This window comes from Apium graveolens, chromosome 7 (genome assembly GCF_009905375.1).
Source record: "Apium graveolens cultivar Ventura chromosome 7, ASM990537v1, whole genome shotgun sequence".
In the NCBI taxonomy this organism is placed as follows: domain Eukaryota; kingdom Viridiplantae; phylum Streptophyta; class Magnoliopsida; order Apiales; family Apiaceae; genus Apium; species Apium graveolens.
In genome coordinates this window covers 26,586,939-26,602,054 of record NC_133653.1, presented here as the reverse complement: position 1 = coordinate 26,602,054, position 15,116 = coordinate 26,586,939, and the positions used below count along the sequence as shown (strand labels likewise).

The 15,116-nt window shown below is 31.7% G+C and overlaps 1 protein-coding gene across 2 annotated transcripts; it reads right to left on the bottom strand.

Moving 5' to 3' along the window:
* Window positions 1-7,069: 7,069 nt before the first annotated feature.
* Window positions 7,070-10,401, bottom strand: LOC141671146 (F-box protein CPR1-like). 2 transcript variants are annotated; one of them, XR_012554971.1, is made up of 4 exons: window positions 9,126-10,401; window positions 8,229-8,492; window positions 7,904-7,985; window positions 7,070-7,428 (listed from the first exon to the last, which is right to left on the bottom strand). XR_012554971.1 is itself a non-coding variant. In XM_074477280.1 (3 exons), the coding sequence occupies exons 1-2, from the start codon at window positions 10,310-10,312 to the stop codon at window positions 7,946-7,948; spliced, it is 1,227 nt and encodes a 408-aa protein (XP_074333381.1). In that variant the 5' UTR covers window positions 10,313-10,398; the 3' UTR covers window positions 7,070-7,428; window positions 7,904-7,945. The 2 variants fall into 2 exon arrangements, 1 of the variants encoding a protein (XP_074333381.1); XM_074477280.1 differs by lacking the exon at window positions 8,229-8,492 and having other exon boundaries at window positions 9,126-10,398.
* Between the last annotated feature and the right edge of the window lie 4,715 nt (window positions 10,402-15,116).

Here is a 15,116-nt window from a genome sequence, read left to right as displayed (position 1 = left end):
TAATGAGATTGGTAGAAAAACAAGATAATCAAGAAAATTTGAGACAAATAATAAGAGAAGAGTTAACAAGCTTATGGAATAATTCTGAAATACCTACTTTAAAAATGATACTAGACAAGTTAATAAAATTAGAAGAAGGAAAACAAAAAATTATACCAGAAAAAGAAATTACAAATAAGCCAGAATTAAAAGCCATAAATGCATGGAGAAAAGTTAATGAGCCAATGATGATAGATATAAGTAAAATGAAACCTAATATATCTGAACCAATAGGAAAGGTATTAGATAATTTGGGACAACTTAGTAAAAAAGGAAAGTTCTAATGGAAACTAAAGAACAAAAAGAATATAACGTGATAACATTTTTAAAGAATCATGGAAAAGAAATTTTAGAAAGAGAAAAATATAAGTATGAACCATTAAAAAAGGAAACAACTAGTGAAAGCAAAGCTGAGTTTAAGATTGATACAACTGTGATAGAATATTTAAAGTCAAAATTAGAACAACAAAAGGAAGAAATAGAAGAAATAAGGACGGAGAATAAAAAATTACGATTAAATACTAATGAAGAATGGTTAGAAAAATATAAAAAATATAAAAATAAATATAAAGAAACTAAAAAGGAACTAAAAGATGTAAAAAGAGATTTAAGACAAACAAAAAAGGAATTAAATGAAAAAACAGAAGAAAATAAAAAAGAAATAGAAATATTGAAAAGGCAATTAAATAAGATAAAAGGAAAAAAAAAAGATACAAGTGAAGTTTCTAGTACTGTATCTACAAATAATAATACAAGTACTAGTGAATTGGAACAAGATAATTTAGGAAAAACGGTGAATATAATAGAAGAATATAACAGTAGTTTTGAGGAAAATTCTGAAATGGAAATAGAAAATAAAAATATAATAGAAGCTTTAGAAAGAATGAAAAATGTAAATGCAGTAATAAAACAAGAATCGAATAGTGACCAAGAAGATAAAGATAATTATACTGATATAGAAACTGAAGGAATAAAGAATGAGGAGATGGATAACTACCCAGAAGAAGAAGTAACCGACCATAATATGGAAGTTATAACAAGATATAGGAACACGATACCAAAACACATACCAATAGGACAACATAATGAATTTAAAGAATTTATAGGATCAATGTCACAAGGCGTAAACTTGAATGGATACTTCTTAGACTTAGATAATGTATATGAAGAACAAGAAATTAGCAGGAGAATTACTGATTGGAATTTAGGAATGTATATAGCATTAATGAATTCTACTCATACAGATGAGTTAGAATATACTTATAACTTGATCTCAAAAACGTTAATTGGAAAGGTAGCATATTGGATAGAATCCATAGAATATCAGTTAAAAACTGAAGTACTAAGGTATGCAACGGATTGGAAATCAATGTTACAAATATTTGATATGATATTAAAAAGAGAATTCTTAGGAGAACCTTGGATAGTAGCTAGAGACCAAGTTTTAATAGAAAGAAAAATAGAAATAATAATGAATCTAAATAACATGAAATGCTGTAAAATTAACAAGTTACCAGAATATACTATAAGTTTTACTAAATTATTTTATGAAGCTAGATTCTTACCCGAAGAAGGACATATATATCAACAATTATATTATGATCATTTACCAGAACCTTATAATACTGAGATAACTAAGGAATATAATAAGTTAGAACCTCGTGAGAACACTCTGGGTGAAAGAATAAGAGTACTAAGAGGATATCTAATGAGAAAATGTGAAGAATATAGGGTACAACAGAAGGTTAAAAAGGATAAAAAACTAGGATTAAGAGAAATATGTGGATTCACTGAAAGAAGATTAGTATTTGGATGTGAAGATAAAAAACCCTATAGGAACTATAAGAAGAGGTATAATAAGAAAAAATCATATGATAAGTAAAGAAGCAAACAAAATAGAAATAATTATCCTTATAAATACAACAGATATAAGAGAAAAAGATTTAGGAAATTTAGAAATACACCAGAAAATAGGAGAAGATATAAAAATAAGAGAAAGTTTAGAAGAAAACCTTTTAAAAAGAAAGATATAAGTGAATGTAAATGTTGGAATTGTAATGAAAAAGGACATTATGCTAATAAATGTCCTAAACTGAAAGAAAAGAAAGTAAAATATATAAATACATCACAATTCATAATGGAAATAGAACAAATTAAAGAAGATGACAATAGATGGTATGAATATGAAGAGTTTTATATTAGTGAAACTGATAATGAAATAAACTTTATAAATTATGAATCATCTAGTGAAAGCAATTGGGAGGAATGGTAGCAATATACATAGAAGCAGATGTAGAATATAAAAAATATAAATTCCTAAAACAAAAAATATTTATAGATAGTGGAGCAGATCTATGTCTAGTAAAAAAGGAAGTTTTAGCTTCATATAGATGGGAAAAATCTAATGCACATAGAACTAGGGTATCAGGATTTAATGAACAAAAGAAGGAATTAGATGTAATAGCAAAAAACATGAGAATAAAGCTAAATAAAACATTATTCAGTTTACCTATTGTATATCAGAATAAGATGAAGCAATCTATATTATTAGGAAATAACTTTTTAGATTATTTTAAAACACATATAGTAACTTCAAATACCCTATCATTACAAACTCCGTGTAATAAGTGGATAGTATTAAAAAGAATTATGCCAATAAATACTATAAATACTATAAGAATAAACAATCTAAAAATAGAGAGAAATAATAATCTACAAGAATTAACTGAAAAATATAATAATTTATTAAAATCCAACTTCGGAGAAAATCCTATGAGGTTATGGGATAAGGAAAAGATATATGCTGAAATAAAATTATTAAATCCTAATGATATAATAAGATCTAAACCTATAAGGTATAGCCCTTCAGACCAAAAAGAATTTGATAATCAAATCAATGAATTATTAAAACTAAAATTAATACAAGAAAGTAAAAGTCCACATAGTAGCCCGGCTTTCCTTGTAAGAAAACATAATGAACAGAAAAGGGGAAAAGCCCGTATGGTAATAGACTATAGAGAATTAAATAAGAAAACTATATTTGATGGATATTTCTTACCATACAAAAGAAATCTTATAAATAGACTAGGAAATAAGAAATGGTTTAGTAAATTTGATTGTAAAAGTGGATTTTGGCAAATAAAATTAACCAAAGAATCAAGACCTTTAACAGCCTTTAGTGCTCCGCAAGGACATTATGAATGGATAGTATTACCCTTTGGATTAAAAAATGCGCCACAAATATTTCAACGAAGAATGGACCAAATCTTTAGGAAATTAAAAGATTTCTGTATAGTATATGTAGACGATATATTAATATATAGTGAAACTCTAGAAGAGCATATAAAACATTTAGAGCAATTTATAAAAACAATAGACCAGCATGGAATATTACTTTCTGAAAAGAAATCTGAAATATTTAAGAATAAGATAGAATATTTAGGATACAAAATAGATAAAGAAGGTATACAATTACAAGACCATATAGTAACAAAGATTGTAAATTTTAAGGACAAATTAGAAAACAAAAAAGAGGTACAACAATTTTTAGGAATAATAAATTATGCCTCAGATCATATTAAAGACTTACCTAAATTAAGAAAACCATTACAGGAACTAACAAAAAATAAACCTTTTGGATGGACAAAAGAACATGAAAACTGTATAAAAATTCTTAAGGAAAAGGTGAAAGATTTACCAAAACATAGAATACCCATAGAAACAGATCATTTAGAATTATATACTGATGCTAGTGATATAGGATGGGGAGCAGTCCTAATAGCATATGAGAAGGATGACATAGATAAAGAAAATACACATATATGTGGATATGCAGGAGGAACTTGGAAACCTAATGAATCAAACTACCACATAAATGAAAAAGAACTATTAGCTGTAAAATATGGGATTAAAAAGTTTCATTATCATTTATTACCTGTTAAATTTGTAGTAAGAACAGATAATACTCAAGTAAAAGCCTTTATTACTAATAAAATAGAATTATTACCAGAATTAAATAAAAGAAGAAAATGGCAATCTTTTTTCTGTTGTTATGATTTTGTAATAAAAAATATATCAGGAACAAAAAATGTGTTAGCTGACTATCTTAGCAGAGAAAATAAACAATGAAAATAGAATATACAAGAAGACAAGCTCAACCATGGAAAATCATATCGGGATCTTTAATAATATGGACTACTACTTCAGAAGCTGTTGAATTTATAAAAAAATTTGCTCTCGAAGGATTAGATGAAAATAATACAGAAAAATTAGAAGAAGCATACAAAGGATTTCTAGAAATAGAAAAACACATTGGTTATTATTTCACTCCTAATAGAAGGTATATTGATGAATTATTAATATCAATTATTAGAAAATTAAATGCCATTGAATGTCATGCATTTTGTTTTTGTAAAGGGAAAATTTAATTGTTTGTTGCTCTTAGCAGGATATGGAAAATTTTGAGAAATATATCACTGATGTCACTTCTCATATCTCAACCAATAATGAGAAAATCACCAAACTCCAAAAGGAGATAGAAACCCTGGTTCAGGAGAACCAACATTTTCTGAAACAAATTATGGAAGCTATAAAAGACAAAACAACTCTACAAGCTTCAGTTGCAATCCCTACAATAAAACCTATAACATTTTCATCAAAGCTTGTAACCATGCCATCACCTTCAACCAACATATCAACTACTCTGTCAAATTTATCAATGAGTGATAGGCTGAAACACTCACCTGAGATAGTGAAAACATATGAGCAAATGATGAAATATTATGATTATAAATCTAACCCTGATGTTTGCAGACTGACAAAATCTACAAAATATCCCAGATATATTTGTTGTGAAAATGCAAAACCTGACATAGTCTATAACCTGTTTATACATGGTTTTGTTGACAAGATCTTAACAAATGAAACCATGTATTGTATATCAAAGCTACCAAGTATAATTGTCAAATCCGTGGAAGCTATGATACGGGAAATGGGAGCAGGCTCATATGGAATACAAGTTTTTGATGCATCAACCGATCTAGTTGGAAAACCCATAATAATATGTCAACTATTTAAATTGGGAAGGAATATGGCAGATATTGTGGGAGAAACCAAAAGCTTGAAATTGCCAAATCCCTGTGATATTAACAAATTCCAGGAATGGTTATGTGAAAAACGAGCCATTGGACTAGCTACCCTCAGGTCCAAAATACAAGATATACTACGAGCTCGGAAAGCTATAATTATTTCTGAAAGCCATGGTGGAGGTTTCACCGAAAGTATAATAACCTTATATTATGATAATATTATACAAAATTCAGGAACTATGGCATTAGAGAAAATGCTTGATAAAATAGAAAACCTGAAATATAATCATGCAAAACATACTACTGAATATTATCAAAGAATAACAGGTCCTCGAAAGAGACCTATTATCAGTCTAAAAGATGATGACAAAGGGATGAATTCTGATCCCTTTGCATAATACAAAAATGGTGTAATACACCAAAATACTGCAAATTGAATGGTGAAAATCAAAAAGTTATATTACCAGGAGATTCCAAAAATATCATGGCAGACAAAGATGAAGAAAGAAGAAAAGAAAAAGCAGATTCCCTGGAAAAAGATGACAGATCCTGCAAGATATCATGGCAGACATAAAAGATAAAGATGAAGAAAATATGAAGAGACGACAAAAGAAGAAATGGCAGACAAAGAAAAGAAAAGATTCCTGAATTATTAGTAATTATGTAAAAGAAACCGGTTATCCCGGTAATCTGTAACCATATAGAAAGACTACTATAAATAAGTCCATACATGAAATGGAAAAGATATCTGAAAAATTTCTGAAGTTCAATTCTCTCTCTCTCTTTGAATATGTCTGGCTAAACTTCTTCACTCTCTATAAACTCTACTAGGAATATATCATAATAATAGAAACAGATTATTTTATAAGTATTATATACAATCAGAATTGGTTCAGAAAAATAATATCTTGAAGAATAGCGATATGGAAGAGACCGTGTGAGGACTCCTGCATCCAGCCAAAGAATATCCAAAGGAGCTTGGAGAGCGTTATGGATAATAGGGCAAGGGTGAGTTGAGACTTCCGGTGACCAGAAAGCTATTGTAAGAGGTAAAAAAATTCTGATTTAAATCTGATTGTGTATGATAGCATTATAAAATAATGTTTTCTGAAATTATGATGTATAATTAGTATGAGGTTATAGAGATGATTTCATTTAAAATAATGAATTTGATTTTGTCTATTGCTTACTACATGCAAAAAATAACAATATTAATTAATACGAAAATGCATGCACCTTCCCTCGCCTTCCCTCTTTAGGGTTGTGTAGATATACAAACGATCCATCCCGAAATTGGTAATATACAAACGATCCATCCCGAAATTGGTATTCTCACTCATCTCATCCCTAACTTTCATCAAACCCACCTCTTTCATTCCTCTCACATTCCCCAAAACCACTCTTTCTTTCAACATTGTCATGCTCATGCCCATCACTATTTTACCTTGCAAAATCACACTCCAAACCATTTGCATGCAAGATACAAACCCATAGGCGACCTACCAATCTACCATACATTTCAGTAAATCCGACCACCATATCCATTCCAGTAATTCCGATCAGCTTTACACAGGCCCCCACAAGGCCACAACCATACCGAAAGTTCCACTTCAGTCATTTTGACCTGCTTTACATAGACCATCATATCGACACCATATCTAGGAATTTTCATACACATGGAAAATTCCTCAACCCACATTGTAAAAAGTGGCTCAGCAATAGGATCTGAGCAGTAGGCAAAGAGCTCCACACAACAAAATACATTGTGAGATCAGACCCCTTTCTTATTAATTAAAAGACTACAAATATTATTAGTGTCTAGAGCAGTATAAAGAATATGAATTAGGCAAATTTAAGCAGATACTTGTTATAGACAGGGGTTGGTCTTAGAGGATCAGATACGACTGACAGGAAAAACTACTCATTATGCCACAATTAGTTCATAAACCACAAATAAATCACAGGGTTAATTATCATTACAGATGGAAGAACATTTCGTGATGAACTTTCAGTTTCATATGGCATATATTAAATTTGCCAGTAATACCTAATGCACATTGCTCAACATATCAAATTATTGTGCTAACTACGAGTTTTGAGAATGGCATATATGAGATAGACAACAAAGGTTGGGGCTTCTAAAGAAAGGCTGTGAGCTGAAAAAGAGAAAAGTGATATCATTAAACAAACATCAACTTGTATATACACGGCTGATCTAGTCTCCAGCATTTATTTAGTCCTCTCCTGATTTTTCATCGTATGCTTCACTCCTTCGGTCTTCACTGTCGATTTAGCACTGAACCTGTAGATACCAAAATATAAACGAATACTTAAATAATCCTTTGAGATAGTTGATAACAGAAAACAGGTATGGTAAAAAGCTCAGAAAGAATGTATTTTCTCTTGCTCGAAATTTCAAGCCATTGTTTTGTCTCAGGTTGAAACAGCACCTGTCAGTTGTCACTAGCTAGAGTACATGGCTATCAAGTACTTGCGTGATGACATCTTTTTGTTTTGTTTTTCTTTCTTTTTTTCTTTTTGCTTTTGTTTCCCTTTCATACATTATGTACAATTCATGTTAACATATTTGACAATATAATTTATTCAATTCGCCTCTAGCATTCTTGAACAGATAATAATAGAAGAAACATTTAACAATAAACTGAAGCCTTTCCAGAGCTCCGGTCAGTCAATCTAGACAGGTAAGAATTGAGAAACCAATTAAATGGAAGTAGAATCAACATAGCTCATAAAGTTGCTTTATCCTTGTTATCTACCTCTTATTGTCTCTTGTTTACTCCGAATACACTTCTGGTTCCTTAAAGCTTCAGCTTAAACCCTTTTGAAAGAAAATCGTCCCTACAAGAAATCAGTAGTCAATATTATGATAAAAATAAAATATAATCTCAGTTATACACATCAATAGAGCAACAATCCCCTTGGCCATAAACCATATTGGCAACGATCATTAGGATGCAACCAACATAACTAGGAGCACGACAGATATTGTAACACTAAGTTCTGGTTAAATGGAATAATTAGATATGCAAACTATCAAGTACAACTTCACTGATCAAGGGAACATTTATATTACAAGATTACCGGTCAGTTACTCTATTAGAGGTCTACCACTCCAACCATTTTGGCCTATTTTCTTTCTCCATTAACTCAGCCTGAACCACCCACCAAAGTCGTCATATACAAAAGGGGCTTCCCACAAGCCTTCAGATAAATAAAGAACCGTAGGGCCGGCACACTGAAGCCTTGGTCTTACAATTCAATCCAAATCATCGAGTCCTTTACGAAGTTTATAAGGTCAAAATGGAGCCCTAATTAGCAAGGTAGCCTTCTTCGTACAATTTTATGCTGTTGTCGCAGCAGAAAAATAAAAGCAGAATTAGACCAAATTAAGTTGGAAAAAAAGACTTTGGCAAAGTACACTTATCAGGTAGACTTCAAGCACTAGGCTAAATTAACAAACAAGAGAAAACAGTGGGTTGATATCGTAGAAAAGCTGAGAAACATCACTAGTTATTAACCAATATAAACTGGACCAAATTTTGGTAAACTGTTTGGCAGCTTTTATTCTCAAAATCCAACTTGCGTCTTACTCAATTTGTGGGGAATGTTGCAGATCAGATATGTTTTTCCATTGTTGTTTTATGGAAGGGAAAAATGCTCAGATCATATTAGCAGAATACACAACAAAGCCATTCACTGAAATTCACATACATTCAAGACAGACATATATTTCAAAAGATATATACAAATATAGGCACGAAAAGGCTTGAAAGCAATCTCTTAATTCCAAATTTAACAGTAATCAGAGATCACATCAATTTTGATGTTACATATACATTGTAACTGTAGCAGTGTAGCTTAAATCAGATTAAAATTGAGAATTAACTAATAGCTGAATATTGAAATGTCGACGCCAAGTAAAACTGATATGCAAATTAAGAACATACAGTCAAGCATATATGTAGAAACAGAATGAACCTTTTCCTTGTGCTAGGTGAGGCCTCCACGCTATCCTCTTCTTCAACATGATTCGTTTTCTTAATAGTAACAAGACTTTCAGTGTAACAAAAAGCTTTGTTAAGCTCCTTAGCGTTGTCAATCCGGAGATTCTTAACTTCTTTACTCTTCGGATCATACAAGAACAACTTAGCATCTTCATCCTCAACAACAATCTCACCATTCTTAAAACAATGCAAAACCCTCTGCACCTCTAACGGAATCGGCCCCACAGTATAAATCTTACTCCAAGCCCCCGATTTCTCATCCAAAATAAACACATCAACCAACTTATTCGACTCAGAACCAGGCGAAAACAGCATATCCGCTAACATATCCTTATAATTCGCAAGACAAGCACTCGTACCGCTATTCATCTCACATTTAGGCAAATCCAAGAACCTAAAACTCTCCGTCCTCACATCAAACATAACGCAAACCTCCTTCCCATTACTCTCATCACAACCCTCTATCAAAAACCCCATCCAATACGGATTCCCTTTCACGGTCACAACACACCACATATGAGGCAAATCATACGGAAACTCCACTCTAATCGCCTTCCAACACTCGGCATTACACGAATAAACATAAAACCTCGAAGCACACCTGTCATTCGCAGTCACCCGAAAAACACAAACAACCCGAAAATCATCCTCAACAGAATCATAACCAAACCCAACAAACACTCTCTCCGCGTGCCTCTCCTTATTCGGAAACGGAACCATCTTACACTCTCTTGTAGCCGGATTCCACACCACAATCATAAACCCTAAACTCCTATCACACAAACACACAATCCCACTAATGGACCCCACCAATTCCATCTTAAAGAAAGTTTGGGGGAAATTAAGTGCCTGATTAACCGGGTGCTCGACATCACCGATGCGAAAAACAGTCACCACATCATCGTAATCATTTGACAGACTATGGACTATGAGAGCCTGGTTTTCGGGGTGTGCCTGAGCATGTGCGAGATGTTGTTTGATGAAATTACGGGTCGTGACGAGAGAGCGCCACGGTTTGCAGACCGATTTGAGACGGGTGAGAGTTTTGACGTTGAGGCGGGTGAGGATCTCGGAGAATAGGTCGCGGGGGAGAGCTGAGAAGAAGGAGGATGAGTGAGTTAGGGAGCGAGTTGGGGTGAGTTTTGAGTTAGATGAGGGCATTTTTTGAGATGGGAGGCTAAAAAAGGGAAAGTGTGCTAAAGAAGAAGATAAAGTTGACTCCAGATGAAAGGTTAGTGTGGGGTCAAATCTCAAATGCTAGGAGCAAGTCCCATAGACTACTCACTACAAAACAATTTCTTAAATCATTAAAATTATTCATTCACTTTTTATTTATAAAATTTATCCTCTGTCGCCCAGGTCCCCGATATTATGAGGATATGTCTCTTTCTCTCTCTTTTATATTATATTTTAAATTTTTAATTGATTCAATATAATTTTAATAGTAAAATATTTTATAAAAAACAAATTTAAGGTTTATTGTTGTAGATAAATATACTTTTTCATATCTTAATTTATTAAGAGCTAATTTTTTATATTATATTTAAGGATTGAGTTAGTATACCGTTGGACTTGCTCTAACATTTCACCTAGAAATAAAATTATATTTTTTTCTGAAATAAAATTATGTTATAATTCCCAAAATTGGCAAATTTTTCAAAAAATTGCTGATATATCAGTCAAAAATTCTTGATTAATTTTTCAAATCGTGTATAAATTATTAAATTTTTCAGTAATTACTCGATAAATCACAAATCGGTATTTTAACTGAATATATTCTATTTTCGAAATCTACAATTATCCTATAACTGTATTATTAGGATTGTTATTTTTAAAAATTTAATGATAAAACTATAATTTTATATTTTATTTGTGTTTAATGAGAGTTAATTTATTATTTTTATGTTCAGTTGCGGATTTGCCCACGGAGACAATTTTTGTTATTCTCATTTAAACTTGTAAATAAATGTGTTTGGTCGAGTATGTGCATATGCATAATTTTTATTTTTATTGTTCCCATTTCAAGTTCAACTTGTACATAAAATAGCTTAGCACATTAACATGGAACCAGCACAGCCCTACCTGACCAGTCCTATTTATTATTTTGAATCTCTATACTGTTTAGAAAAATGAAATTCTCTCTGACTACTAATGGCGTTGATGAGTAATTGTGAATCTAATTTCTTATACTGAACACTCGGAATCTGTCTCAGTTACGCAAATTTCCTGCACAAAATCGTTGCTGAATTAGTCATCTAGCACCAACCTAACACTACTCTCCCATGCTGCCATTGCTTCACTTTCACAAGCTGGCACTGCAATTTTTTATTTTGTTTAATCTGCAATTGTGTCCTCTTTCATTTGTTCTATCCGATGTACTCTGTCCATTGCATGTTCCTCTGCTGGATTCCACCATGGCTCCGGCAGGCACATCTCCAATAGGGGTGCTTGCTAGGGTGACAACATCTATGTGGTTCTATTGGAGAGGCAAGTGCTCAACGGGTGTCGAGAGAAGTTGCCAACTTTTGGCACCCTCTTGACACCTCCTCTAAATAGCTAAAATACATTTTTATACTAGATTTGTATATATTACAGCTTCATCTTTTGTTGTATCCTATTCATTTACTTATCAAATATGGGGATCATTTAGGCAATATGCTAACTATTGGAGATAAAAGTTGTTACATTTGACATGGAAGGAAGATAAAATAAATAAATAAAAAACTATTATTTTCAGTGAGTTGGGCAAGTTTTGGCACCCATGTAAGGTGCTTCTATTGGAGATGCTCCTAGCAGCAGCAAGATTAACTCCAGTACATGATGCCTTAATACTAGCAAGCAAAACTACAGGACCATCAGGAGCTGGAACACTAAAATCTTTGACAATTTGAGCCCTCTATTTTGCGTTCATTGACCCTATCCAAGCGCAATACCTTGAAGCCAACACTCTTTAATGGCTCTTCAAGTAAAATCAGCATCTTCCCGAATTTTGAGAATATAAGACTTGCTGTTCTATCCTGATCGCATGATGCTGATAGAAGTTTCAAGAGAGCAGATACCTTAGATGATTTACTGGAAGAGACAACTTGAGAATTATCACCGGCTTCTTGTGGTGGTGTGAAGAGATCAGACTCCGATAGTTCATGTTGGCAAAGAAGGCAGCGGGGTTTGGCACGTTTAAGGGTCTTAATGATGCAAGATTTGCAATATATGTAAGCACAACTTTTGATAACAATATTTGTTGTTTAACTAAGAACCGACTCCGAGTTTGTTTATGAGCCATTTGTTATCAAGCGGACCTTTTGTGAGATTATATGTGTGTACTTTAATGTTGAAAATGTAAATTTGATGGAGCTATGCATGTTTGTACAATTTCCATCCTCCTCTTTCCCGAAAAGAATTTAAAAAATGTCTTTCGGCAATTTACAATTCAAATAATATACAAAAAAATATACACTTACGCTGGCTGCAATTATGAGCAAACAATCACAACCGGAACCAATTGCCATCATCTGTCCATTCTTGACTATAAACGCTTACTACTGCTGCGATTTCTATCTAGCAAACCTTCCATTATTACTCTTTTCTTGTACTCCCCCGAGTCAACATTCTCCCCAGGCAACTGATCGTCACATTTTGATGATTTTTTTACGATACCCCGTTCTTTAAACCTCGCAGACATAAGAAGAAGCCATGTGGAAGTGCACAATATAGCACATACTTTACCCCAGACTATCAAAACCAATAAACTTAACGCAATAAAACTCAAACCAATATTTGTGCTAAAAAACTCAGTACTTCTAACATTCTTCTTATACTGTTGCTGCTGCTGCACTTGCTTTAATTCATTTAAGGTTGCTTCAAACGATCCGTTTCTCATGACCGAGCATGAATTCAATGGAAACGATGAAGCTGTGGTTGAAACCGATGAACCTTGGCCACTTTTTGTAGTAGGAGCCCTTGGTAAAGGACAGATACAGTCAGGCTTGAAAACATCATTTGTAACTGACGATCTTTTGAACGAAATCGAGTCACTCTTTGCTTTGGAAAGTTTATTGTTCTGGACTGTGGATAATTTTTTACTGCTCGGTGATCTTAACGATATCGATCGGAATCTTCTGCTTCCGAGTCTCTTTGTCTGCCAACAATTGTACATATATGATGAAGAAGCGCAGCAACAGCTTTGTATCACAGAACTAATCATTACAAATGCAAAACAATTTACACATTATGTTACTTGCACATTTAAAAAATGAAAACCGTTACATTATTGAAAAAAGGTGGTTAAGGAAATGTATTAGGCAAACAAATATTTGTAAAAAAAATGTACTAACCGTAAAGAGATCAGACATGGCAGATTTGAGGGCGCCGGAGAAACGAGAATGCTTTTCCTGTATGATTTCAGGGGCAGGGACATCACCGTCCTCTTCACCGCTGGTGTCCGTTGGAATTTTTAGTTTTTTCATTGGCCGGAGATCATCGGCAGAATATGATGGACGGAAACATAAAAACAACTTGTTTCTACGTCCTCTTTTTTTCATCATACTTGGTAAAAATAGTTAAGAAAGATATTTGCAGAAGAAGTTTGGAAATTGGAGAAAAAGAGATGGAGAGTGAGACGGGGTATATTGTGTTGGTATCTAGTATGGGAGAAATATAAGGGGTCTGTACATTTTCTATGGCGTTTCGTAGTCAATGAAACCGCTTTTGCCGCTCTTCATGCCTCCTTTATTTAACTTGCTGCTTTTTTCTGTTCTATTACCATTTCCTTTTTAATTACAAACATTTTGCCCCTGTTATTACCACTTTATCCTTGTCAAAAAAAATATAATATGAATTTATGACAATATTTTGCAAATCTATTATTATATATCTAATACAGCAACAGGGGTTCGGCTGAGCAAATTTAATCATAAATACAGTAATTAATATTCATACATTATTTGTTTTAACTCATTCATTATTGTATAATTAATACAGATTCATTCGTGTAATTTTTATTACCTCAATTAAAACATCATTAATATGCAACTCATTCATTATTATATAATTAATACAGATTCATTCATATAATTTTTATTATCTCAATTAAAACATCATTAATATGCAAGTCATTAAAAATAATTTCTTCATAAAAGTTACATACTCTATTAAAAAAATTAGTATAAAAAATTTAAATGATAACCCTTGCATAAGAATTCATATAATATATAAGTTATCTCATCATTGATTTACTAATATCAATTATTTGTTGTATACTTAATATATATATAAGTAATTATTATAGAGATACATGCATGCATCATATAATACATAAACTATCTCATAATTGACTTACTAATATCGATTAATTATTGCATACTTAATATATATATTTATTTATAACTAATTATTATAGAAATACATGCATGCATGCATGTATACATACATATATACGTACATCCAAATATATGTACGTATGTACATATGTATATATATAACAATTTAGTTAGAGATGTTATATTTTTAGAGCAGATTCTTAATTATCAGAGCAATACAATAAAAATATTATATTACCCTCGGTTTGTTTTTCCAATTTGGCATGGGTAGTATTGTCTTGTCCTTTTTATTTGCTTTGAAAATTAAAAACCTGATCTTCAAATGAAATTTCGTTTTTAGTTAATGATTCAATATTTTTTGTCTACAAAAAATAAAATTGTACTTATTTTTAACGTAAGTTAAATTCTAAAAGTGAGAATACATACATTATTAATTATCAAATTAATAATAAAAATAAGTGAATTTTAAATATAAGGTAAAAATAAATATTAATAGTAATAGTAATAATTTTAAATTTCATTAAAAATAAAAAATATTTAATTTGAATAGCACGTCTATAAAATATATATTAAAAATTCTAATAATAATAATAATTATTATTATTATTATTATAACAAATTAAACGACATTAATACACGAGAAACTT